The following is a 26,980-nucleotide window of genomic DNA, read 5'->3' on the forward strand; positions in this document are numbered from 1 at the left end:
GAGGGCAGATTGATGACTCTAAAGATGAGACAGGCACCTATCAATGGGGACAAGATAGCTGTGATCATAACCAGCATGGAGTAACTCCCTGAGAGACTTGATGAAAGAACAAGATAAAGGATGAGAAGGACAATTTAAGAAAACAAGCTCTTGTCAAACAACAGTTGATTACAGCATGATGGTGCAAAACTCATTGGTCCCAATGAAGGAGAATCACTATATAAACAGGTTTCAGAGTAGCAGCCGTGTTAGTCTGTATCCGCAAAAAGAACAGGAGTACTTGTAAATATAGTTGTAAGACTGGGTCTTTAAAGTCTATCCTGTACACAAAATGAACAGAAGCAATGTGCTTAAGGAAATCTTCAACAGCTATCCTTACCCAGCACAACAATAAAGCTTATGTGCTCTGATCTTACATATCTGACCCCCTTAGCCATAACTTTAGAAAATATTCGAAGGGTGGTTTTATACCAAACCACCCTTCGAATATTTTCTAAAGTTATGGCTAAGGGGGTCAGATATGTAAGATCAGAGCACATAAGCTTTATTGTTGTGCTGGGTAAGGATAGCTGTTGAAGATTTCCTTAAGCACATTGCTTCTGTTCATTTTGTGTACAGGATAGGAGTACTTGTGGCACCTTAGAGACTAACAAATTTATTAGAGCATAAGCTTTCGTGGGCTACAACCCACTTCTTCGGATGCATATAGAGTGAAACATATATTGAGGAGATATATATACACACATACAGAGAGCATGAACAGGTGGGGGAGATAGATTCAATGTTTGTAATGGCTCAGCCATTCCCAGTCTTTATTTAATCCTGAGTTGATTGTGTCTAGTTTGCATATCAATTCCAGCTCAGCAGTCTCTCGTTGGAGTCTGTTTTTGAAGTTTTTCTGTTTTAAGATAGCCACCCGCAGGTCTGTCATAGAATGGCCAGACAGGTTAAAGTGTTCTCCCACTGGTTTTTGAGTATTATGATTCCTGATGTCAGATTTGTGTCCATTAATTCTTTTGCGTAGAGACTGTCCGGTTTGGCCAATGTACATGGCAGAGGGGCATTGCTGGCACATGATGGCATATATCACATTGGTAGATGTGCAGGTGAACGAGCCCCTGATGGTATGGCTGATGTGATTAGGCCCTATGATGATGTCACTTGAATAGATATGTGGACAGAGTTGGCATCGGGCTTTGTTACAAGGATAGGTTCCTGGGTCAGTGTTTTTGTTCAGTGATGTGTGGTTGCTGGTGAGTATTTGCTTTAGGTTGGGGGGTTGTCTGTAAGCGAGGACAGGTCTGTCTCCCAAGATCTGTGAGAGTAAAGGATCATCTTTCAGGATAGGTTGTAGATCTCTGATGATGCGCTGGAGAGGTTTTAGTTGGGGGCTGAAGGTGACAGCTAGTGGTGTTCTGTTATTTTCTTTGTTGGGCCTGTCTTGTAGGAGGTGACTTCTGGGTACTCGTCTGGCTCTGTCAATCTGTTTTTTCACTTCAGCAGGTGGGTATTGTAGTTTTAAGAATGCTTGATAGAGATCTTGTAGGTGCTTGTCTCTATCTGAGGGATTGGAGCAAATGCGGTTATATCTTAGAGCTTGGCTGTAGACAATGGATCGTGTGGTGTGTCCTGGATGGAAGCTGGAGGCATGTAGGTAAGTGTAGCGGTCAGTAGGTTTCCGGTATAGGGTGGTATTTATGTGACCATCGCTTATTATCACAGTAGTGTCCAGGAAATGGACCGCTTGTGTGGATTGATCTAGGCTGAGGTTGATGGTGGGATGGAAATTATTGAAATCATGGTGGAATTCCTCAAGGGCTTCTTTTCCATGGGTCCAGATGATGAAGATGTCATCAATGTAGCACAAGTAGAGTAGGGGCGTTAGGGGACGAGAGCTAAGGAAGCGTTGTTCTAAGTCAGCCATAAAAATGTTGGCATACTGTGGGGCCATGCGGGTGCCTTGCCATGAAACTTTGGGTTCGTCCTGCCAAGACTTCCCTGGAGCATCGTGTTGCGACCAACAGAACCCGGCTCCTCCCTACCCATGATCAATGTAGCTGGCCACTAGATTGATCCGGCTCTGGACTGGTAACTATAACATCAACTGACAGGACTGTGTGTGTGTGTGTGTGTTAATTGTTGTATCTTCAATAAACGTGGCGTATTGCCTTTTCCCCTGTGTGCTTCTTATAAGGATAACAATAGCTCACCTGGAGCTGGGATGCAGCCACCTCTGGAGTGGGGCATCTGGGGAACAGCCGCCCACACATTTAGGACAGGAAGTGGACCCTGTCCCCAAGTGGGCCGCTTCAGAGAAGGCTGAACATGTCCCTGGGGCTAGGATAGTGTGAGTACATGTGGGTTCACGGCATGGTTGTTTGGGGAAGAGCCAGGGAATATCTGAGAGGTTGGAGGGAAGGAGAGGGAAAATCTTTGTGCATCAGCAAATTTGCTCCAGGACCAGGTCAGCTCAGCTCCCCACCCACACATACTCTAAATGGATCCCCCTGCGGTTAGCAGAGGCAGCCTCTTGGCCTCTGGGGGAGATGGTCTCCTTGGGTCCCCAGATGCTTGGGCCAGGGGGGGCCCAGGAAGAAAAGAAAGGGAATAATAGCAGATAGGGACAGAGCAGGAGAGACAGACCCCCTGCCCCAGAGCTGGGGAGAGAACCCAGGAGTCCTGGCTCCCAGCCCCCCCTGTTCTAACCCACTAGGTCCCACTCCCCTCCCAGAGCCAGGACCACATCCCAGATGGGTTCCTGTCACAGCTGTAGCTGGAGATGCTTTTCATACCCCATTTCCCAACCTGGGGCGGAGCTAATGGCAGTGGGTGGAGCCATCTTAGCCCCGCTCCTATAGCACTGTTGCCCTGTGGCTGTGTTTCTCAGAGCGGATGGGGTCAGTGCTGGCTACGTAGGAGTGCTAAGGGGGCAGCTGAGGTTTTGGGGTGTACAAGTTAGGGGGCAGCCCCCTGACACAATGGCTGTCTTCCAATAGAGGATGCTGGCCCCATGGGGGGGGGGTCCAGCCCCCTCAGTATGGGGGGGGGGGCACACAGGAGACAGCAGGCCACCTACCCCCCTCTGCCTTAGTGGGAGGTTGTGCTGTTCTGGCCATGGGGGCTCAGCATGGGGGAGTGGCTGGCTGGGCCTGCTCTCTTAGGCGGTTGGGGAAGGGCTCTGATGGGGGTTGTGGGGGTGAAGCTGGAGGGGCCCTGGGCGGGCTGGTTTATCCCCATAGCCCAACTAGACTTCCTGGCCTGGGTCTCCATAACCCAGGCAGCAGCCAACTGTCTAATCGCACAAACCCAAACACCCTTGTCCCTTCCCCGGCGCCGCCCTTCCTCGAGACCCCGTCCCCTCCCTCCATCGCTCACTCTCCTCCACCCTCACTCACTTTCACCGGGCTGGGACAGGGGGTTGGGGTGTGGGAGGGGGTGCAGGCTCTGGGTTGGGGGGGTGAGGACGAGAGGTTTGGAGAGTGGGAGGGGGCTCTGGGCTGAGCCTGGGGCAGGGGGTTGGGGTGCAGAAATGGGTTTGGGGTGCAGGCTCTGGGAGGGAGTTTGGGTGTGGGAGGGGGCTCAGGGCTGGGGCAGGGGGTTGGGGTGCAGGAGGGGTCTCGGGGTGCTGGTTCTGGGAGGGAGTTTGGGTGCAGAAGGGGGCTCAGGGCTGGGGCAGGGGGTTGGGGTGTAGGAGGGGGTTCAGGGCGCAGGCTCCAGCCGGGCGACACTTACTTTGGGTGGCTCCTGGAAGTGGCAGCATGTCCAGCAGCGGCTCCTAGGCTCACGGGTGGCCAGACAGCTCTATGCGCTGGCCCTGCCTGCAAGCACCGCCCTCGGAACTCCCATTGGCCGTGGTTCCTCGTTCCCGGCTAATGGGAGCTGTGGAGTCGGTGCTCGAGGCGGGGGCAGCGCGTGGAGACCACCTGGCCGCACCTTCTCCTAGAAGCCACTGCTGGACATTCAGGCTGCTTCTGGGAGCGGCATGGAGCCAGGGCAGAGGGGAGCCTGCCTTAGCCCAGCTGCGCTGCTGGACTTTTAGAGCCTAAAATCTCCCGGTTTGGCTTCAGTAGCCTTCGGGAAATCGAGCCCGATTCCGGGAGACTCCCGGCCAAACCGGGAGGGTTGGCGATCCTAAGCCAGCCCCCTGGTCTAGCTGCTGCCCCTGTGGTCTCTGTCCCTGGCAGGGGCCTGGTGGGGTCTGTGATGGCACGGTCATGACTGGCAGCATCCAGGTACTCTTGCCCAGCCTAGTAGCTCTGGCCACCATCCCTTATTGCCGGCCTCCTGGTCTGGCAGCTGCTCTGGGAGTACCTGGAGCAGAGGGGCTAGGAGCCAGGACTCATGAGTTCTCTCCCTGGCTCTGGGAGGGGGGTGGGGTCTAGTGGTTAATTCGGGGGTCGGGCTGGGGCACTGGCCAGGGTCTACTGGTTTGTGGAAAGGGGTATGGAGGGTGTCATGGGGGGGCTACTTGGTTGGTGGTGGTCAGGGGATCCCTGTGAGATGGGGGCACTGTGGGAAGCAGCTGCCTGTGCTTGGTCCCCTACCTAACCCCATCGCTCTGTCTCCTGCCCTCCCAGTTAAACCTGCCCCAGATGCTGCGGTTCCTAGCCCCATGGCTCCTCCTGACTGGCCCCCCTGCTGTACAGCGGCCGGTTAACCCTTTCCGAGCTGGGCTACAACCCGGAGCTGGAGGAACCTGGGTCGGCCACCTTTCGGGGGCTGGCAGACTTCATGGGAAAGCTGGTGAGCCGCACTCCCTGCTCCCTCTGCCCACCCGGGGGGGGGGGGCCCTGGGCCCCCTCTGGCCCAAGCATCTGGGGACCCAAGGAGACCATCTCCCCCAGAGGCCAGGTTGTCTTGCCAGGGCTTGGCTGTAGCAAGGACCCTTAGCCTGCAGGGAGAGGCTGCCAGTAGGGGGCGCCACCAACCCACATGTCCTACTGTGCACCAGAAAGGGGGGTCCAGGGGATTAGAGCAGGGGGTCTGGGAGCCAGGACTCCTGGGTTCTATCTCCAGCGCTGAGGATGGAATCTAACCCACTTTCCATCTTGTTCCCAGTTGAATGATCCCTACAGCAGAGTCTCTGGTCTATCTAACTCAGGGGTCTCAAACATGCGGCCCGTGAGGTAATTTTCTGCGGCCCGCGAGCTCCTCTTGGCCCCCCCCGCCCTCCCCCAGCGTTTACCTAGAGTGGCTCCAGCCTGACGCACACCGGGGGCAGGGCAGGCTCCCTGCCTGCCTGCCCTGCCCCCGCGCCGCGCAGGGAAGCGGCCAGAACGTGGGGAAGGGGGGGCACATTGGTGTGTGTGTTGATGTTGCTTCAGGCACCGCCCCCAGCAGCTCCCATTGGCCGCGGTTCTCCATTCCCGGCCAATGGGAGATGCTGGGGGCGGTGCCTGAAGCAACAGCAATACACACATCCCGGAACGGCGCGGGGGCGGGGCGGGGCAGGGCAGACAGGCAGGGAGCCTGCCCTGCCCCCGGTGCGCGCCAGGCCAGAGCCCGCCCCCTGAACCCCTCCTGCAGCTGAACCCCCTGCCGCACCCTGCACCCCAACCCCCTGCCACACCCCTCCTGCACCCCAACCCACTGCCCTGAGCCCCCTGCCACACCCTGACCCCCTGCCCTGAGCCCCCTGTCGCACCCCACACCCCTCCTGCACCCCACACCCCTGCCCTGCCCCCCGCCGCACCCCTCACCCCTCCTGCAACCCACACCCCAACTCCCTGCCCTGAGACCCTGCCACACCCCACACCCCTCCTGCACCCCCTGGGGGCAGGGAGGGGGCGGAGTTGGGGTGGGGATTTCGGGGAAGGGGTTGGAATGGGGGCAGGGAAGGGGTGGGAAGAGACAGGGCAGGGAAGGGGCCTCATGGAAGATTGGAGTGGGGGCGGGGCCGAGGGCGGCGGGGGGGAGGTGTCAGTAATGCGGCCCTCGGGCCAATGTACTAGTCCTCATGTGGCCCTCGTGGTCATTTGAGTTTGAGACCCCTGGTCTAACTTCTGCTGTCACAGCCTTCAGGTGAGTTCCCCAGCTGCCCTGCCCCAGAGTGGGTGCATCCCAGCGCTGGGCATGACATCCCTGTGTGGCGTTATGTGTGGTTGTTCCCAGCTGCCCTGCCCCACAGCTGGCTGCATCTCAGGGATTCATCGACCCATGTCTCTCTCTCCCCGCAGCAATGGCAGCATCATCTGCTACGTCTGGCTGCAATTCGAGGTGCCAGCACCTGCTGCCAACCTCCTGCCCCCAGCCACGGGGGCCCTGCTGGACGTCGCTCAGGACCATGCCAGCCTGCTGCAGACCCTGCACATTGATCGCAGGTGTCCAGCTCTCTGGTGGGTGAGATGCCCGGGCGGGGTGGTGGGCTGGCATGGGGGGGGGGGGAAATTGCCCAGATTCTGCCAGCTGGAGCTAGGGCATTATGGTGCTGTGGGGGGTTAATCACTGCACCAGAAAGGGGTTCGGTGGGGTGGGGGGGAGCGGGGAGCACAGTGTTGGGGGTCCCAAAAAGGAGGGACATGGGGGAGGGGAGAGGGGTGCCTAGACTGCACCCGGAAGGGCATTGGGAAAGGGGGGGTGCTGAGATTGTGAGGTGGGGGGGCCTATCTGGGATGGGGGGGCTCTTTGGGGCTGGGGCTCTGATTTTCCCAGCCTGTGCATGGGGGGAGGCTGCATCAGGGATTGGGGGGGTTCCCCCAGCTGGACTTGCCCCCTTTCCTCTCCTCCGCTGCTGACCCCTGCACTGTGAAACCACTAGGTGACTGTGAGTGCCCCCGAAACGCAGGGACAGGGGGGTAATTCTACCCCAGTGTCCTGGGGACCCTTCCACGGGGCTGAACAGTAGGGGCAGAGACTTCTGGGGGGTCTGAAGCTGCAGGACCCTGGGCAGAAGGGAGCCCCTTAGATACAGCTGTGCAGTGACCCCCGATTGGCTCCTTCTGCTTCTGATTGGGGCAACCCCCGCAAAAGCTGGCTGCATTTCAGCGCTGGGCCAGCCATCCCCATGCGGTGTTATGTGTGGCTGGTTCCCAGCTGCTCCACCCCAGAAATGACTGTATCTCTGTGCCAGGTGGCTCCATTCCCCCATCCCTCCTTGCACTGCCTCCACCACCTGCGGGTGGCCCCGGGCCACGTTCTCCACCCCAGGACTGTGGAGCTGCATTTGTGGGGGTGTACAACACCCTGAGCCCCAGCCTCTGGCACTTCCTTGTCCAGTGAGGGGGACAGGGGAGGCTCAGAGGACGCTGCTGGGGTGTGGGGGAGGCACCGCGGGAGGGCTCAGTGAGGGGCACCTTGAGGGGTGCACCGCAGGGGGAGGGGGAGCTCGTTAGGGCCTCCGGTGGTGTGTGTGTGTTTCAATAAGCTATAAAAGCAAACTCTGAATGCCTGGAATTTCAAGACTTTCTCCCCAAGTGCCCCGGTGTGAACCCAGGTGTCCTGCTCCCTCCCTAAAATCCCCCTTCCAGTCTCCTTCGCTTCCTGTCCCGAGCTTCCACAGCTCTAACCCATCTGCACTGCCCCAGAGATGGCTGCATCTCAGCGCCGGGCGAGGGGTCCCTATATAACCAGCCACCCCTCCCCAGAGGTGGCTGCATCTCAGTGCCAGGCGAGCCGTCCCCACAGCGTGTTGCTCGGTAGCTGATCTAAGCCCCCCTCTGTTTCCCCGGGCACCATGGGCAGCAGCCAGCCTCCAGCCCCCTGGCCATCATCCCCTCTGGGAATGTAGCCCTGGTGGCTTTTGTCTCGGACCAGGGCTACTGGTTCATTGGCTTCCAGGCTGAGTTCTGGCAGGAGCTCAAACCCCCATGTGAGGAATACTGGCTTCTAACGGGTTGGTGGGGTAGGGCCAGGTTGTCTTGTTAGGCGGTGCCCCTCTGCTGGGGCTTGGAGTCAGGACACCTGGGTTCTATCTCCAGCTCTGGGATGGGAGGAGAATCCTGGCTTCTGTCCCTGGCTCTGGCAGGGGAGTGGGGGTGTAGTGGGACTCAGGACTGCTGGGTTACAGCCTATAAGGCAATGGTGCCAATCATCTGCCAGGCCTTGCTCAGTGTCCTGGGAAGAGCGCAGAGCCATATTGACCCGTGTGTGGGCCGCTCTGTGCAGTGTCTGGGGCCTGTGTCCAGACTCCCTTGCTTGGGGGGGGAGGGGGAGGAACTGTTCCCATCTGGGTGTCCCTCTCTCCCTCGGGGCTGCATGGTCTCCCCACACACACCTTCCCGGACCAGGTCTGGCTTGGTCCGTGTTGCTAAGACCAGTGTCCCTGGCCTGGGGGGGGGAGGGGGTTGGGCTGCACCACCCTGGGGAAGGGAGGGCAGGGGTGTCTGTCCATCCTGCGCCAGCGTGGGCCTATCCCTCCGCGCCTGGGCTGCCACATCCCCAGGAGTGGGGCTTATCCCCTGTCTGCCCTGCTCCCTGGCTGTCGGGGGGGAGGGGTCCCGGGCTGGGGGCGGGGCCTGCCGGGGGGCGGGGCCGGGGGCTGCAGCTGGCGGGCCAGGCTCCTCCTGTCACAGCCCAGCCGGAAGGGAGCCGCAGCGAGCTTGGGGCGAGCGAGCGCCGAGCTTGGGGCTGGTAGGAAGCGAGCGCAGGCGAGCCCGGGGACACCCAGCGCGGGGAGCTCACTTCGGCTGCTCGGCTCCAAGCCCGGCGAGGCGAGGCGAGCTTGCGGGCGGCCGAGGGAGCCCGCCGGGAGTCGCGGCCATGGCTCTTCCCGCGGGGCTCTGGGCAGCCTGGATCCAGCTGGTGCTGAGCGCCGGAGTCACCACCCAGGTGAGGGGGCTGGGGGCTCCCGGGTTACGGGGCTTGGTGGGCAGGGCGGATGTATGTGGGTGGGGCAGTATGGACGGGGGTGGGGGATGCTTGGTTGGGGGCGCACAGGCAGCGCCCTATGGAGGGTTTGCTGGAGGGGGCGTTGTTTCTGGGCAGCCATGGGAGGCCTGGAGGCGGGCGGGGGTCAGATGGAGGCGGGGGGAAGCGAAGAGGGGTGTAAATCACCCCACTTCCCTCACCTGGGGCCGGCCACGACGTAGGCTAAGGGCCCCCCACGCCCTTGTGTGTAGTTGGGGATGGGTTTAGCGGGAGCTCGCCAGATATGACTGTTTATATGAAGGGGGGGGGAATGAGGCACAGAGGGACTTACCAAGGTCACCCCATGAGTAAGAGAGAGAATCCAAGAGTCCTGGCTCCCAGCCCCCTGCTCTAACCCACCAGACCCCAGTCCCCTCCCTGAGCCAGTAGGGAACCCAGGAGTCCTGCCTCCCACCACCCCCTGCACTAACCCACCAGACCCCTTCCGCTCCCAGAGCCAGGAGAGAACACAGGAGTCCTGGCCCCTACTCTCAGGGGCCTGGTGCCCCATGCTATGTGGTCAGGGGTAGCAGCAGTGGTAGGCGATGCCCTGGACCCCAGGCTCCAGGTCTCAGTGCCCCCTTTCCCCAGGCGTTCCCCACGGCTCCATTCTGGGACCCTGTGCTCAGGCCCCGCAGCCCCACAGCATAGGATGGGCCTGGCCTGGAGCTGTCCTCCCACCCCCCATGAGAGTTTCCTGGGGAGGGTCACTGTGCCCCGTGCCAATGGGGCAGCCTTGTGTTTGGGGGAGAGGAGCCTACTTCCTTGGATGGCATGATCATTACTGAGCTTTGCCCCCCCCCCCCCGGCCTGTGGGGCTCCAGCCCTGCACAGGGGAGCCCCCCTGGACATTAGCTGCTGCTGAGCTCCCCCAAGGAGCCCCCAGTCTCTGGTGATGCCCCTGGCTGACCCCAGGCAGGCCTGGTTAGCACTCATGTCCCTGGTGCCACTGGCTGGCATGGCACATGGGGCAGCGCCACAATGGCCATGCTTGTTCTGCTGCTGGTGGTAAGTGGGCCTCGTGCCTGCTGGTCTATGGAGCCATGGGGGGATCCCCCCCCATCATCCTGGGCACACAGCTCTAGCCCATGCCAGCCGCTCTGGGTCAAGCTGGGCAGAAGGGGAGCAATGGGAGCAGTCGGGGCCTGAGAACCTAGATTTCTCCCCCCCCCCCCAATGCTCCATCATGCAAGGCAGCGCCAAGGGACAGATCCGGGGGGGGGGGGGCAATGCCCCATGAGCGCTGCAGGAGGGGAAGGATAGGGAACCCCCTGCTGGTGCAGAGTCCCTCTGCCCTGCTGTGCCCTGTCTCTGGGAGCTTTAACCCCCCCCCCCCCCCCCCCATGTTCAGTGCCCTGCTGCTCTTGAGTTGATGGTTGGGGCCTGGTCTTTGGAGGGGTTGGTTCTGGTGCCCAGCCCCCCCCTCAACCCCTAGACCCCCCTCCCCTCCCAGAGCTGGAATAGAACCCAGGAGTCCTGTCTCTTGGCTCTGGGCCCCTTGATACCAGAAAGCCAAACTGGATAGAGGTGAGGAGGGCTGGGTGGGGAGCCAGGACTCCTGGGTTCTTTCCTTGGCTCTGGGAGGGGAGTGGGGTCTAGGGGTTAGAGCAGGAGGGCTCGGGGACAGGACTCCAAGGTTCTATCCCAGCTCTGGTAAGGGAGTGGGGTAGAGTGCCATAACCTCTATTCCAGATGTGTGTGTGGGGAGGGGGTTCTTCTGTAGTGGGGGATGCTGCTCCCCCCATGAATTTAGATCCCTCCGTCTGCCCTCGGTCCTATGTTCTTGCCAGTTACCCCCCCGCCCCCCCCCCAGCTTGCCATCTGGTGCCTTAATGTACTGATGGATGTAGCATGGATAATTCATGGGATGGAGGGGGGTGAGGGAGGGACAGAAAGTAGGGGGAAGGGTGGATGGGGTGGGAAGGGGATGGGTAGGGGGCACAGCTTGTAATTTTCACCCTCGCAGCCTTCGTTCCTTCTGTTGTCCCCCTCCTGCCGCATTAGCTGCCCCATGCAGCATCTAACCCCCTTCTCACCTGCCCCAAGGCGCTGGGCTGGGGGGAGGCCAGAGTCAGCCCAGGCTAAATCGCGGCAGCTGCTGAAAAGCCAGAGTGAGCGGCTTAGCTAGGGAGAGCCGGGGTAATCCGGGCTGAACCAGGGCCAGCCCCCTCTGGCATCCCCCACCAGCGCCAGCCCTTCCCCTCCCCCACTGCACAGACACAGCCCCCTGCCCAGCCAGTGCCCCTCCCCCACAGAGACACAGCCCCTGCCCCCATGTCACCGCCCAGCCAGTGCCCCTCCCCAGGACACAGCCACATGCCCCCCCCCACCTCAGTGCTCCTCCCCCAGTGCATCGACACAGACCCCTGCCCCGCCAGTTCCCCTCCTCCACAGAGACACAGCTCCCTGCCCCCCACTTCCCTCACCCATCTAAGTGCTCCCCATCTTCCATGCACCACACAGAGAGATGAGGGTCACCCTACTGGGGAGGAGAAGGGAAACACTCTGCACCCCTCCCCCCTGAAACCTGATACTTACCCAAGTGGGGGCTAAGAAAGGAAGAGCCCTCCTGACACATATGGGGGGATCTGTGGAGGCCCCCGAAAATCCTAGGGTCTCTGACCTTCCCTGGGCATCTGAGCTCGGGGCAAGGGTGAGGCCCATGGGATTATGGCCCAGTGCCACAAAACAGGGCAGAGAATCCCGACCCGCAGCCCCAGCTAGCCCAGCCCTGCCCTCCACCGCTCTGCCAGTGCCCCTCACTCCCAACCCACAGGCCCCGCTAGCCCAGCCCTGCTGGTGCGCAGCCCCGTGGCTACCCTGGCAGGGTCGAGAATGAGCCCTTTGTTGATCTTTTGGTTGGGCCGGGTGAGGCTGTGAAAGGCGGTTTGTTAAAGGGCCAAGGCTGGCACTGTGCCGGGCGGGGGCAGGGATGGCACCTGGTTCCTCGGTCCCAGGGCTCCATGGGGGAGGGGGGATGACCCTCATGCCCTGCTAGGAACCATCTTCCCTGGGAAAGATGGGGGGGTATTGGGGGAAAATGGGGGGCGGGGATCCCATTTCCTCAGCAGTGATGAGAGGTAATGGTGGGGTATGGGGGAATGAGAGGGGAAGGGGCTGGGATGGGGGGAGGGAGGGTAAGGGGAGGGAGGGCTGGGATGGGGGAGGATGATCCTGAAGGGGGTTATGTGCGGGGGAGGGAGAGGATGATAGGGGGAGGGTTATTTAAAATTCCTTCTGGGAGACGGTCTCCATGGCGACCAGGAAGATCGGGCAACTCCATGGGGAGCAATTACCGCAGCAACAACATCCCTGTGGTTGCTTGGGAGAGAGAGAGAGAGATGGATGGGGGGGGGGCATGAATGTGTCACTGAGCCACCCCCAGGGGCCCCCCAGCTCTGACAGAGCCCCCAAACCTGACCCACAGCCCTCCAGCTGCTGACCTAGAGGGAGAAGCCTCTGTGTCCCATTCCCTTCCTCCCTGAGCCAGCCAGTCCCTGCCTTGAACAGATCGCAGCTGGTGCCCCCTCGAGGGGAAAGGCCCCGAATCCTGCCCCCGTCCTCAGGGGACAATGTGGGGGGACAGCTGGGCCGGTGAAGTCGGGCTTGTCCCGCCTGCGTCCCCAGGCCCCGGGTTCAGCCTCTGTTCAGTGCACACCGAAGGGGAAGAGGGGCGGGATCACCTGGGAGCCCAATCCGGCTCCAGGATCAGGACCAGGGCTCCCCCACCTGGCCACAGGGAGCTGGCATCTCCTGCTCTCATCCCAGCAAGACAGGCAGGGATGGCATGTCTGGCGCGTGCAGTGGGGTTGAGTGCGGCAGGGGCAGGACAGGCTGGGCACTCATCCCTCCCCCCATGGCATGGTGAGGGTGGAGCAGTCCAGGCACTAACCCCTCCCCCTGTGGCTGGCACTGGGCATGGCGGGGGTGGGGCGGACCAGGTGCTAACCCCTCCCCCCCATGGCAGGTGCTGGGCATAGCGGGGATGAGGCTGGATGGGCACTAACCCCTCCCCCTGTGGCAGGCGCTGGGTGTGGCAGGGGCACCTGTGTCCGAGCCCCAGGTGGCCGTGTTCTGTGGGAAGCTGACCATGCATCGAAACCTGCAGACGGGCGGGTGGGACCCCGACGCTGCCGGCGCCCGCAGCTGCTTCCGCAACCGCCAGGAGATCCTCGCCTACTGCCAGGAGGTACCTGCCCCACAGCTCCCCCTGCCCCACGGCTCCCCCACAACCCATGGTCTCCCCCTGCACCCTCCGCACTTGCACCCTGCCAGGAGATTCTCGCCTACTGCCAGAAGGTACCCACCCCCTCTCTCCCACCCTCCCTGCCACCCCCCTACCCCAAGCAGCCTCACACTGGCCCCCTCCCAACAGCTCCTTTTCCATGGTCTGTTCCCCCCCAGTGAGGGGTCTCCCCATGCTGCATTCTTCACACAACAGTGCAAAGGGCTGAAAGATATTTGGAGGTGGGGGACTGATCCGTCCCTGGGGGAGACCCAGGGGTGAGGAAAAAGGGGCAGAGACCCCTATTGAATCCCTGCTGCCCCATGGTTCCTCCCCTCGGCCCTTGCTGTCTGCCTCCATCTTTGGGGGGAGGGGCAGGATTTTATACCCCTATTGACCCCACCGGTGATAACTGCCTGCCCCCCGTCTGCCCCACAGGTGTACCCCGAGCTGCAGATCACCAATGCAGTGGAAGGCACCCAGCCAGTCACCATCAACAACTGGTGCAAGAAAGGACGTCCCCAGTGCAAGGGGCATCGGCACATCGTGGTGCCCTACAGGTGCCTGGGTGAGTGGGGTCAGGTGCAGGACGCCTGGGTTCCATCCCTGACTCTGGGAGGGGACTGAGGTGGGTAGAGTGGGGGGCCAAGAGCCAGGACTGCTGGGTTCTCTCCCCAGCTCTGGGAGGGAAGGAGGGTCTGGGGTTGCAAACAGGGTGTGTGGGGCCCATGCTGACCCTGTGTGTGTATCTCATCCCCTCTCACCCCTCCCCTCACCAGTGGGTGAGTTTGTCAGTGAAGCTCTTCTTGTGCCTGACACCTGCAAGTTCCTGCACCAGGAGAAGATGGATTCATGCGAGAGCTATGTCTACTGGCACGGCGTGGCCAAGGAGGTGAGTGTGGGCAGGGGTGCCAGAAGACCCCCATGTCACCCCCAGGCTGCCAGTGCACGCCCCTTGTGGGCACCAGCGTGTACCACTACCTTCTGGGAGAGTTGGGGTGGGGCTTCTTGGGAGATACCACTCTCATGTGGGGTAGGCAGGGGTTCAGGACAGACAATTGGGGGGAGGGGGGCTTGAGAGATACCACTGCCATCTGGGGAAGGGGTTCTCGGGAGATAATATTCCCATCTGGGAGGGAATTCTTGGGAGATACCATTGCCATTTGGGAGCAGGGAGTTTTGGGGAGATATCGGGGGGGCAGTTTGTGGAAGATGCCACTGCTATTAAGGGGGATATCATTGCCATCTGGGAAAGGTCTAGTGCAGGGGTTCTCAAACTGGGGGTCGGGACCCCTCGGGGTTACAAGGTTATTACATGGGGGGTCGTGAGCTGTCAGCCTCCACCCCAAATCCCGCTTTGCATCCAGCCTTTATAATGGTGTTAAATTAAAAACACCTTTTTATATATTTATAAGGTGGGTGGCTTGCTATGTGAAAGGGGTCACCAGTACAAAGGTTTGAGAACCACTGGTCTAGTGGGATACCATGGCCATAAGGGAGGGTAAGTCTGAGGACATACCATTGCTGTAGGGGAGTGGGCAGTTTCAGGACATACCATTGTCAGGGGGGGAATTTTGGGGAAAATATTGTTGCTATTAGGGGGTGTTAGGAGATACCGCTGCCGTTGGGAGGGGGGAGCTCTCAGGAGATACCATTGCTATTGAGGAGGAGTTACTGGGAGATACCACTGCCCTGGAGGTAGGCAGGAGGGTGTTTGTGGATATACCAATGCTGGATTGTGTAGGGGTGTCTAATGCTGCTCCCCCACCTCCCCCAGGCCTGCAGCAGTGAGGGACTGGAGCTGCACAGCTATGGGATGCTGCTGCCCTGTGGGGCTGACCGCTTCCGGGGCGTGGAGTACGTGTGCTGCCCCTCACTCCCCCTCCCTGTCCGGCTGGAGGAACCCACCCTGGTCCCCCACAACATGGCCCACCTGAAGGAAGAGCCCAAGCACAGGTGAGGGGACGTATAGGGCACTGTTATGGGGGAGCTTGCACCCTGCCTCCTTTGCTCGGGGCACTGCTGCAAGGGAAGCTCACAGCCCCCCCCCTTCCCCTGCGGCTCGGGGCACTGTTGTGAGGAAAGCTCACAGCACCTCCATCCCCTGCGGCTCGGGGCACTGCTGTGAGGGAAGCTCACAGCACCTCCATCCTCTGCGGCTCGGGGCACTGCTGCGAGGGAAGTTCACAGCACCCCCATTCCATGCAGCTCAGAACACCGCTGTGAGGGAAGCTCACAGCCCACCCTGATTCTTGCCCCTCAACCCCACTGTAGTGAGAGGCTCCCAACAGGCTGGGCCCCCACGGAAGAGGAGACGCTGGAGGCAGATGGGGATGGGGAGGAGGATGTTGAGGAGGAGGAGGAAGAGAACGAAGGCCCCAGGGACAGTGCAGCCGACACTGACCCCTTCCCGGCCACCTGGGATGACTATTTCGTGGAGCCCGGTTACTACGATGACAGCGTCACCCAGACCACCATCACCACCACCACGCGGACCACCGAGGAGGAGGGCAAAGGTGAGACCCAGTCCCCAGGCAGGGGGCAGCTGCATGGGGCGGAGCGGGTGGCTGTCCACAATCCTCCAGGGCAGATGACTGCAGGGACAGAGCTGGAAGTTTCCCACAATCCCTTGGGGCTGGGCACTTCTGGGGAGGGGATGGGGGCTTCCCGGAATCCCCTAGAGCGGGGTGCTGCTGGCAGTTTCCCAGAATCCCCTGGGGTAGGCACTGCTGGGTGGCGGGGGAGGGCTGGCGGTTTCCCAGAATCCCCGGGGGCAGGGTGCTGCTGTGCTGACCCTTTCAGGCGGGGTGGGAGTTCCCAGGCGAAGGGGGATGGCACAGCCTGGCACGGAGCTGATGCACCTGCGGATTGGGGGGCGGGAGATGGGATGCTCAGCTGCCTGGGCTGTTTTCATCTCCTCCTCACATCACAATGCGGCTCCTGTTCTGCGTGGCACAGTGCCCAGCTGTGCCAGGCTCAGGCAGCCGCTGGAGACCCTCCACCCCGCCTGGGCTCAGGAGAAACTGCAGCCCAATGCCCCAGTGCAGTGCTAGGGGGCGCTCAGCTGCAGGGTCGGGGGCTCAGCAGGGGGCGCCGTGCTGCGGGGGTTGGGGCTCAGCGGGGTGCGCTATGCTGCGGGGAGTGGGGCGGGGAATCGGCAGGGTGCACCATGCTGTAGGGAGCGGGGGGCTCAGCGGGGGACGCCGTGCTGTGTGGAGTAGGGTGGGGGCTCAGCAGGGGGTGCCGTGCTGCGGGGAGTGGGGTGGGGGCTCACAGGGGGCGCCGTGCTGCAGGGAGCCGGGTGGGGGTTCAGCAGGGGGCACTGTGCTGCTGGGAGGGGGCTTGGCGGGGTGCGCCGTGCTGCGGGGAACGGGGCAGGGGCTCGGCGGGGGACGCCGTGCTGTGGGGAGTGTGGCGGGGGACACCGTGCTGCGGGGGCAGCAGGGCTCGGCGGAGGGCGCTGAGCTGTGGGGCATGGCCCGATAGGGACTCATTAGGGGGTACCGAGCTGACAGCCCCTCTCCCCACAGCCAGCCCTACCCCGCACCCCACAGATGGCGTGGATATCTACTTCGAGATGCCAGGCGACGGGAGTGAACACGCCAACTTCCTGCGAGCCAAGATGGACCTGGAGGAGCGCAGGATGAAACAGATTAACAAGGTGCTTGGGGGAGGGACTCGACCCTCCCACATCCACCACCCTGCCCTCCCCCCTTGGTTTTCCCCGGCACGGTAGCCCACACATGGGCTCCGCCCCCATGTCCTCCGTGTCTGTGGGGGTCTCTCCGTGGCCAGTTCCACATGGCCAGGGCTGCCCCCGACTCACCTGTCAGCAGGTCCTGTCAGGTTCTGACCCCCTTGCTGTCATGGGGGCATGTTACCATGTCTGTATGTGGCCCGTGTCGGTGGCCTGTGCGCTGGCGAGCATGGAGAACACGCCCCGTCCCCAGCAGGACTGTGGAGCTTGCAAGCCTGGGGGATGCAGGCTGACGGCAGGCAGGGTGCTGGACGTAGGGCCAGCCCCCCCAATTCATCCCCCGGTCCCCCCCAGGTGATGAAGGAGTGGGCCGAGGCGGACAACCAGGCCAAGGAGCTACCCAAGGCTGACCGGCAGGCGCTGAACGAGGTGAGACCCATGTCTGCTGGGAGAGCAGGGTGGGACTGCCCCCACAGGTTCATGACCCCGCACCCTCCCTGGCCACTCCCTCCCGAAACTCAGGGCTGTCTCACAGCCTCCCTAGGGTGGCACCAAGTCTGCCTGAGGGGTCGGGGGACCCCACTCATTTGTCCCTGCCCCACTGGCGCCCCTCACTTCTCCCCTATGGGTTCCTGGCCCCGCCCCCACTGACTAGCCCCTCCTCCTCTGACCTCCCTGGCCTCACCCATTTGAGTTCTTGACCATGGCCCCACTGCCTCCCTGCTCCTTCCCCAGGGAGAGTTCCCGGCCCCACCTCCAATAATCTTCCCCCTGGATTCTCAGCTCTGCCCCCTTGAGGGCTCCTCGCCTGGCCCCCGCTGACCCCCGGCCCCTTCCCACACAGCATTTCCAGTCTATCCTGCAGACACTGGAGGAGCAGGTGGCGGGCGAGCGGCAGCAGCTGGTGGAGACACACCTGGCCCGGGTGGTGGCCCTGCTCAATGACAATCGGCGCGTGGCACTGGAGAGCTACCTGAGCGCCGTGCAGAGCGACAGCCCGCAGGTGGGCCAGGCGGCCTGGATCCAGGGGGGGGGGGAGGTCAGCCTAGAATGGGTTCTAGAACAGGGGTGCCAATTGGTTTGCCCTGGATTGGCTGCCCCAGCAAAGTGCTGCATAGGTTGGTGGGATGAGCCAGTCTAGAACAGGTTCTAGAAGGGGTTCTAGGGTAGGAGCACTGATTTGCCAGCTCTGACTCCTCCTCTCTCCTGTATTTGGCTGCCCCCATTAGAGCAAGTGCTCTGTGGATTAGTGGGAGTGGGTCAGTCTAGAACTGGTTCTCAAACAGGTTCTAAAGTTGAGATTTCTATTGCCTCTGCCTCTCCCCTGCGATTGGCTGCCCAGCCAGAGCAAGTGCTGAATGTATTGGCAGGGGTGGGCCAGTCTAGAATGTGTTCTAGAGTAGGGGTGCTGATTGGCCGGCTCTGACTCTGCGATTGGCTGCCCAGCCAGAGCGGGTGCTGCCGGCGCTGAGGCGATACATGCGGGCGGAGCAGAAGGACCAGCGGCATACGCTGCGGCACTACCAGCATGTCCGTGCCGTCGACCCCGAGAAGGCTGAGCAAATGAAGTTCCAGGTGGGGACCCCCCCCCCGTGCCCTCAACCATCCCCCACCCCCGGTGGTCAGGAGAGGGGAGCGCCTGTCCTAACAGCCCCCCCGTCTGTCTGTCTCCTCCTCCATCTGTCCCCAGGTGTACACCCACCTGCACGTCATTGAGGAGCGCATGAACCAGAGCCTGGCCCTGCTCTACAAGAACCCTCAGCTCTCTGTGGGGTTGCGGGACCAGATACGTACGTATCCCGATGGCCCCTTCCTTGACAGGCCTTCACCCGGCTCTCCGCGGGGCTGTGGGACCAGATATGTATGTACCCCGACGGCCCCCTCCCCCAGCTCTCTGCGGGGCTGTGGAACCAGATATGTGTATACCCCGACGGCCCCCTCCCCCGGCTCTCCATGGGGCTGCGGGACCTGATATGTACGTACACCAATGGTCCCTCCCCCGATGGACCCCTCCCCCGGCTCTCCACAGGTCTGCGGGACAAGATATGTACATACCCCACGGCCCCTTCCCCCAGCTCGCTGCGGGACCAGATACACATGTACCCTGCGGCCCCTCCCCCAGCTCTCCGCGGGGCTGCGGGACCAGATACATATGTACCCTGACAGCCCCCCATCCCCCCGGCTCTCCACAGGGCTGCGGGACCAAATACATATGTACCCCGTCAGGCCCTCACCTGACAGCCCCCTCGCCTGGCTCTCTGTGGGACCAGATACAGCCGTACCCTGATAGCCCCCCAATGGCCCTTCCCCCAACAGGCCCCCCAACTCTCTGCAGGGCTGCGGGACCAGATACATACATACCCCAGCAGCCCCCTGATGGCCCAGGGCCCCTGACATCCCTCCCCCCTGACAGTCCCCCTGGCTCTCCGTGGGACTGAGGAACAAGATACGTACAAACCCCGATGGCCTGGCCCCCCAACATCTCTTCTCCCGATGCCCCCCCCCAATGTACCCAGCTTCCCAAAGGCCTCTGCCCCCGATGGCCACCTGACACCCCTCCCCCCAGTGTCCCAGCCCCTGATGGCCAGTGTCCCCAATGGCCCGGCCCCACCGATGCCTCCTTCCCCTTACATTGCCTTCCCCCAACGACCCCCCTCAACATCCCCATCACCCACCCCTGGCTCTTGGAGGGGCGGTGGGACCTGTGTGTACCCCCTGCCAACTCCGCCCCCAATACTCCCTCCCCACCCCTCTCCCGTGACACCCACCCCACAAACTAGGTGCGTGTGCTGCCCTTGCCTGGCTCTCAGAGGGGCTGTGGGAGCTGGCTTATATGTACCCCACACCCAGGGGCAGCGAATTGTATGGGCCTGTGGTGCCCTTGTTCCACCAATATGAGAGCACAGGGGCCCGGCTCCACCAAAGTTCGGCGCCGGGTCTCTCCCCGGCCCCACTTGCCGTCCCTGGGCAATTTAAAAGGGCTTGGGGCTAAGCCTGCTCCATTTCCAGAAGCAGCTGGCACATCTCTGTGGCCCCATGGGGGGGGCTCTGTGTGCTGCCCCCACCCCGAGCGCCGACTCTGCCAAAATGGCCAATGGGAGCTGTGGGGGGTGGTGCTTGCGGGCAGCGGCACGTGGAGACCCCTCTGGCCCCCCACCTAGGAGCTGCTGCCAGAGGGCGTACAGGTCACTTTCAGGAGCCGCCCAAGGTAAGCGCTGTACCCCTCACCCCCTCCTGCACCCCAACTGCCTGCCCCAACCCAGAGCCCGCATCCAAACTCCCTCCCAGAGCCCGCACCCACTCCCGCACCCCAACCCCCAGCCCAGAGCCCGCACCACCCAAACTTCCTCCCAGAGCCTGACCCCTCTACACCCAAACTTCCTCCTAGAGCTTTAGGCAGGGGTGCGTGTGTGGTGGGGGCGGGACTTGGACCCATTCTGGGCACCACCAAAAATTATATAAACCTGCCGCCTCTGCCCACACCCATCTGGGATGCCTCCTACCCCTCACCCTTCCCTGCCCCCCTCATGCTCAGCTCTGGGAGGGGAGTGGGGTCTATTGGGTTAGAGCAGGGAGGCTGGGAGCCAGGACTCCTTGGACTCTCTCTGGGTATCCCTGGCTCTGGGAGGGGAGTAGGGTGTGACGGGTTCAGTCACAGAGACCCTTTTGGGACTCTTACCTGATGTACTTAAACTACTTCTGAGCCCGTTTTCCCTGCTAGTTTGGGACTCCAGAACCCTGCCATGTTGAGCCAGACATGCTAGTCTGCTGCAACACAGACCCAAGTCTGGTCCATGCCCCCGAAGCTGCAGACTTTAACCAAAAACTGCTCAAGTCACCTATCTCCAGCACCCAGACACCTAGTTCCCAATGGGCTCCAAACTCCAAATAAATCCGTTTTACTCTGTATAAAGCTTATACAGGGTAAACTCATAAATTGTCTGCCCTCTATAACACTGATAGAGAGAGATGCACAGCTGTTTGCCCCCCCCCCATATCAATCACTTACTCTGGGTTAATTAATAAACAAAAGTGATTTTATTAAGTATAAAAAGTAGGATTTAAGTGGTTTCAAGTAATAACAGACAGAACAAAATAAGTTACCAAGCAAAACAAAACAAAACACGCAGGTCTAAGCCTAATAAATTTAAGAAACTGAATACAGGTAAATCTCACCCTCAGAGATGTTCCAATAAGCTTTTTTTTATAGACTAGACTCCTTTCTAGTCTGGGCCCAATCCTTTCCCCCGGTACACTTCTTGTTAGTTCCAGCTCAGGTGGTATCTAGGGGATTTCTCATGACTGCAGCCCCCTTTGTTCTGTTCCACCCCCTTATATATCTTTGGCACAAGGCGGGAATCCTTTGTGTCTCTCTGGGTTTCCACTCCTCCTTCTAAATGGAAAAGCACCAGGTTTAAGATGGATTCCAGTAGCATGTGACATGTTCACATGTCCTCTGAGACTTCATTAATCACTGGCTGTCACACAGGTAGGCTTACAAGTAAACAGAGCCATTTACAACCAATTGTCCTAGTTAATGGGAGCCATCAAGATTCCAAGCCACTATTAATGGCCCACATTTTGCATAGTTACAATAGGACTTCAGAGTAATACTTCATATTTCTAGCTTTAGATACAAAAATGATGCATGCATAGAAATAGGATGATCACACTCAGTAGATTATAAGCTTTGTAATTATACCTTACAAGAGACCTTTTATATGAAGCATATTCCAGTTACATTATGTTCACACTTGTTAGCATATTTCCATAAAACATATAGAGCGCAATGTCACATGGGGTTGAGTGGTTAGAGAGGGGGGGCTGGGAGCCAGGATTCCTGGGTTTTATCCCCAGCTCTGGGAGGGGCGTGGGGTCTAGTGGTTAGAGCAGGGGGGCCAGGTTCCCAAGAGGTGGTGGGGATGCTTCTTGCTGGGGAAGGTCTCTCCCTGCTGTGACCCGTGTCCCCTGGTCTCTTCAGAGGAGCTGCTGCGGGCGGAGCGGGCAGGGACCAGCAGCCTGCTCACCACATCCATCTCCGAGACACGCACCACCGAGGAGTTCTTGCCGCTGGACAGCAGTGAGGACCTGAGCCCCGAGGACCATCCTGACCACCTGGGGGCTGGGGACTTCTTCCAGGGGGAAGGTGAGGGGGTGGGGCCAGAACCTGGGGGGATGGATCCTATGGGGACGGGGGCAGGGCCAGAACCTGCAAGTGTGGAGCCAGAGCCTGTGGGGGTGGATCTCATAAGGGTGGGGCCAGAGCATGTGGGGCAGGAACTGATGGGGAGTCTAGAACCTACAGGGCTGGGACTGTAGAGAAGGTGAAAGGGACAGGGCCAGAACCTTTGAGGGTGGGGCCATGACTCATGGCATGAGGCCAGAACCCAAAGCATCAGGCCAAGGGCAGGGAAGGGGCTAAAACTGGTGGGAGAAGTGCTGTGGGGCAGGGAGGGGGATTTGAAGGGGATACCCCCCATGTGCCTGTGCCTACCCCAGGCTGTGGGGGGTGAGGAGGAACAGGGCAGTTTGTTTTCCATGGGGGGAGTCAGCATGGGCCCCCCCAGTCCCCACCTCAACACGTCTGTTGTCTCTGCTCTGTGTCTCTTCCTGTCGCTCCCCCACCCCACGGGCCGTCTTCTTCCGCCACTCCCGTGGGGACCCCTCCTCGGCAGACTCCCAGCCAGCCGCGAAGAAAGGTGAGTGCCTGGGGGTGGCCGACTGCACCCCGTCCCCTCGCAGGGATCAGCCTGCTTGACCTTTACTCGCCAGGACTACTTCCCCCACTGCCTACGTGACTCTTTTCTTCCCCACAGCCTCGGGGATGGCGGCGGAGTATGACTACCTCACCAGCGAGAAGATCCCGTTGGGCGAGGATGAGCAGAGGGTGAGCAGGTCTGGGGACTCTGGGGCCACCCCCCATTAGTGAGTAGGGGTGGGAGGGGAACAGCCGCTCTGGGGTGCACAAGACCTTCCCCTGGATGGAATGAGGGCACAGCTTGACATGACCCCCCTCAGCTGGGGATGTGGGTGCAATGCATGATGGGAGAGCAGCTTGATGTGACTTCCCATGAACGGAATGAGGGCACAGTGCATTATGGAAGACATGATCTCCTCCAAGACTATGATGACAGTGTGTAAGGGGAATGCAGCTAAGCACCATTTACCCACAATACTTTGCACCCTATTGCCATGGAGGGATAGGTGTCCCCTCTCAGCTCTAATGTGTGTGTCGTTCCCCCCCCCCCCCCCCGCCCCCAGGTAAACATCTCCGTGGGGGACATCAAAGAAGTGGTGTACAAGTCCCCGGAGATCCAGCGCGACGAGCTGGTAAGCAATTGCGACATCCGCAACGGCAGCACTGCCTCCCCCCACCCACCATCTACACCCTGCATCCGTGTAGCCCTGCAGCGCTGCCTCCCCCCACCCCCGATCTGTGTCCCCCTGCAGCGCTGCCTCCCCCCACCCCCGCCATGTACACCCCGCATCTGTGTCCCCCTGCAGCGCTGCCTCCCCTCATCCGTGTCCCCCTGCAGTGCTGCCTCCACCCTCCCCGCTTTGCCATGTGCGCCTTTGTACCCCACAACTGTGTCCCGCTGCAGTGCTGCTTCCCCTCTGCTGTGTGCCCAGCAACTGTGTCCCCCTGCAGTGCTTCCACCCTCCAGCCCCGCTCCACCGTGTGCGTTTTGAAACTGTATCCCCCTGTATAGGGTTACCATATTTAAAAAATAAAAAAAGAGGACACTCCATGGGGCCCTGGCCCCGCCCCTTTCCCACCCCCAGCCCTGCCCCAACTCCGCCCCTTCCCCACCCCTTCCCCAAAGTCCCCGCCCTAACTCCGCCCCCTCCCCTGAGTGCCCCGCATTCCTCCTCCTCCTCCCTCCCAGCCACGCGAAAAGGGCTGCCCGAGCGCTACCGGCTTCACGGTTTGCCGGGCAGCCCCCAGACCCTGCACCCCCGGCCGGCGCTTCCCCAGCGCAGCTGGAGCCCGGGAGGGGAAGCGCCCAGCCGGGGGCACAGGGTCTGGAGGCTGCCCGGCAAACCGTGAAGCCGGTAGCGCTCGGGCTTCGGGCAGCCCCCATGCCTCAGGACCCTGCGCCCCCGGCCGGGCACTTCCCCTCCCAGGCTCCGGCGGCTGCTGTGCTCCCTGAACTCCTGGGCTCTGTAAGCGCCAAGCTGCCCGAGCGCTACCGGCTTCAGGCAGCCCCCATGCCTCTGGACCCTGCGCCCCCAGAGCCCGGGAGGGGAAGAGCCCGACCGGGGGCGCAGGGTCCAGAGGCATGGGGGCTGCCTGAAGCCGGTAGCGCTCGGCTCTTACAGAGCCCAGGAGTCAGGGAGCACAGCAGCCCCCGGCGCCCGCTCTAAGGTAAGCCAGGGAGTATTTTTCCCGGACACGTTCAGCTTTTTGGAAATTCCCCCCAGACGGGGGTTTGATTACCAAAAAGCCGGACATGTCCGGGAAAAACCCGACGTATGGTAACCCTACCCCTGTAGTTCTGCCTTCTCATGGCCCTGCTGTGTGCGCTCCGCATTGCAGTCCCCCTGTGGTTCTCCCTTAAGCCCCTCCACTCCTGCGCATGCACACAGTATGGGCACTCTACCACCATGTTCCCCTTTGCATTGGTGCCCCCACAGCTGCGTGCACCCTTCAACTTGCCCCCACCCCCCGATGGTGCCTCCTGCTCACTTGCCCCCTCCACCACTACTGGATGCAATCCCCATCCAGTAGCACCTCCTCCCATACGCACTGCTGAGTGCATTCCCCATCTGCAGTCGCAGTCCTTCTGCTGTGCACCCCCAGATGCTGCAACCTCGCCCTTGCCCCATCATGAGCCCTAGAAAGTCTAAGGTGTCCCTGACAACCTGCACACACACACCCCTGGGGGATGGGGGGTAAAACTAACCTGAACCCTAAACTGGGGCTCCTCCCTCTAGGGCTGTGGGACCTGCCCCTCCTTGCTAAGCCCCCCAGCCTCCCCCAGTGAGTCTACCAAGAAGGGGGAAGGAGCACATGACTCTCTCTGTCCCCCACAGGAGCCGGACACCCTGGTAACCATTAACAGGGGTGCCCTGATTGGCCTGCTGGTAGTAGCAGTGGCGGTCGCCATGGTGATCATTATCAGTCTCCTGATGGTTCGCCGGAAGCCCTACGGGACCATCAGCCACGGCATCGTCGAGGTGACGACCCCTTCAACCCCTCACAGGGACCGCTGTCCTCATAGGACACAGGGTGGGGTGGCACAGCCAGGCAGAGCCAGAGATGGAGCCCAGCTGTCCTGGCTCCCAGCCCCCCACCTTGCTCTGACCCACTAGACCCCACTTTCCTCCCAGAGCTCGGGACAGACCCAGGAGTCCTGGCTCCCAGCCACACTGTACTGCCTCCTAGCGATGGGGTTTGGGAGCAGTCACCCTAAATCTTTTCATTTGTGGGAAAAGGGGGCGGAGCCTCCAGCCCCAGCACCCCTAACTATAGGTGCCGACTCCATGGATACTCCGGGGCTGGAGCACCCACGGAGAAAAATTGGTGGGTGCTGAGCACCCACCGGCAGCTCACCGCCCCGCCCCCCCCTGCTCCAGCTCACCTCCACCTCCTCCACGAGCACGCCGCCGTGTCCTGCTTCTCCTCCCTCCCTCCTAGCACTTGCGCCATGAAACAGCTGTTTCGCGGGGCAGGGAAGGAGGGGGGGAGGAGGGGGAACGCAGCGCGCTGGGGGAAGAGGCGGGGCCGGGGCGGGGATTTGGGGAAGGGATCCAATAGGGGCAGGGAGGGGGTGGGGACTTTGGGGAAGGGGTTGGAATGGGGGCGGGGCCAGGGGCAGGGAAAGGGTGGAGTCGGGGCAGGGGGTACGAGCCCTGACTGGTGCTAGAGAAAGTTGGCGCCTATGCCCCTAACCCCTGTGTCTGTCTATCCGTTCCTGGGGCAGGTGGACCCCATGGTGAGCCCCGAGGAGCGGCAGCTCAGCAAGATGCAGAACCACGGCTACGAGAACCCCACCTACAAATTCTTCGAGGAGATGCACTGAGAGGCCGGCTGCACCATGGGTGGGAGGGGCAGTGGGGGGGACATGGCATGAAGCATTCACAAACCGCTACCCCTCCCCCAACACTGACAGGAGAGGATTAAACCCACTTCCCCTTCATGCCTTCCCATCCCATCTCCCCTTCACTCACTGTCCCCCCACAATGCTACCCAGCCCCCCCAATGTGACCCCCTCCAATGTTCCCCAGCCCCCTACAACCCTGCCCCTAGTGCTCCCCCAGCCCCTTTCCCACCCTGGTTTCTAAACAGCCCACACTGCCCCCATGGAATCATGTCCCTACAATGAGGGGGGCTTTGGGTGTGCTGTAGCAGGGGTGTGGTGGGGGGGTCAATCCCATCAGCTGGGCTGTGGGGGGTGTTCAGGGAGGTGTTTTTTTCTAGGTGTTTCAAATGTGTGCACACGCACACAACACCGTAACTACACACAGCAACCCACCAATGTGCACCCTCTCGTACGTGCAACGCTATGACCTACGTCCACACAATGCAGACATGGCACCATAACCTACATCCAACACCCAGCCCTACACACAGCAACACTTGCGTCCAAATCCACGTGCTGTTAGGTGCACACATACACACACGCCCCTGGCTAGCTGTACTTAGTATCAGAGGGGTAGCTGTGTTAGTCTGTATCAACAAAAACAAGGAGGACTCCAGTGGCACCTTAAAGACTAACAGATTTATTTGGGCATAAGCTTTCGTGGGTAAAAAACCTCACTTCTTCAGCGGCATGGAGTGAAATGCTTGTATCTGTAACTTTCACTCCAGCATCTGAAGAAGTGGTTTTTTACCCCCGAAAGCTTATGACCCAATAAATTTTCCCAGACTCCTTGTTGTTTTAGCTCTACTTAATTTATTTCAAAGCTCGATTTGGGGAGGGGCGTTGGGGGGGGGGGGGGGAGCAGTGGGATAGGCTCACATTGGGGGATGGGATAGGGTAAATCCACCTCCCATGACTGGAGGGTTCGGTGGCTGGAGCAGGCAGGACTAGGCAGCGTTGCCCTGGGTCTCTCCAGAGCCTACACTTGCCCCCTGCCCTGCCAGTAACTCCACACACGACTCCACAAACTCCCCACCCCAGTAGAATGGCTGAAATGGGATATACCATCTTAACTCCTGCAGTGAGGGGGGCATTGGGGATATATCCTCATGCCTGCTGTGGGGGGGGGGG

General features: G+C 60.8%; 1 protein-coding gene across 1 annotated transcript; it reads left to right on the plus strand.

The window, feature by feature from the left end:
- The first annotated feature begins 8,697 nt into the window (after positions 1 to 8,697).
- Positions 8,698 to 25,789, plus strand: APLP1 (amyloid beta precursor like protein 1). Its single transcript, XM_065420607.1, has 17 exons — positions 8,698 to 8,766; positions 12,869 to 13,033; positions 13,508 to 13,637; positions 13,849 to 13,961; positions 14,847 to 15,025; positions 15,344 to 15,585; positions 16,600 to 16,730; positions 17,121 to 17,195; positions 17,611 to 17,769; positions 18,213 to 18,341; positions 18,457 to 18,556; positions 21,748 to 21,912; positions 22,442 to 22,465; positions 22,583 to 22,653; positions 23,028 to 23,096; positions 24,801 to 24,944; positions 25,691 to 25,789. The coding sequence occupies exons 1-17, from the start codon at positions 8,698 to 8,700 to the stop codon at positions 25,787 to 25,789; spliced, it is 2,064 nt and encodes a 687-aa protein (XP_065276679.1).
- Positions 25,790 to 26,980: the final 1,191 nt, after the last annotated feature.

This window comes from Emys orbicularis, chromosome 20 (genome assembly GCF_028017835.1).
Source record: "Emys orbicularis isolate rEmyOrb1 chromosome 20, rEmyOrb1.hap1, whole genome shotgun sequence".
NCBI lineage: Eukaryota > Metazoa > Chordata > Testudines > Emydidae > Emys > Emys orbicularis.

Bases quoted from the DNA above. Each gene is read 5' to 3' on its own strand.
- APLP1 (XM_065420607.1), top strand. From the start codon at position 8,698: ATGGCTCTTCCCGCGGGGCTCTGGGCAGCCTGGATCCAGCTGGTGCTG. The intron at 13,034-13,507 runs GTACCTGCCCCA...TCTGCCCCACAG, and splicing joins TCCTCGCCTACTGCCAGGAG to GTGTACCCCGAGCTGCAGAT. The intron at 18,557-21,747 runs GTACGTATCCCG...TGGTCTCTTCAG, and splicing joins GGGGTTGCGGGACCAGATAC to AGGAGCTGCTGCGGGCGGAG.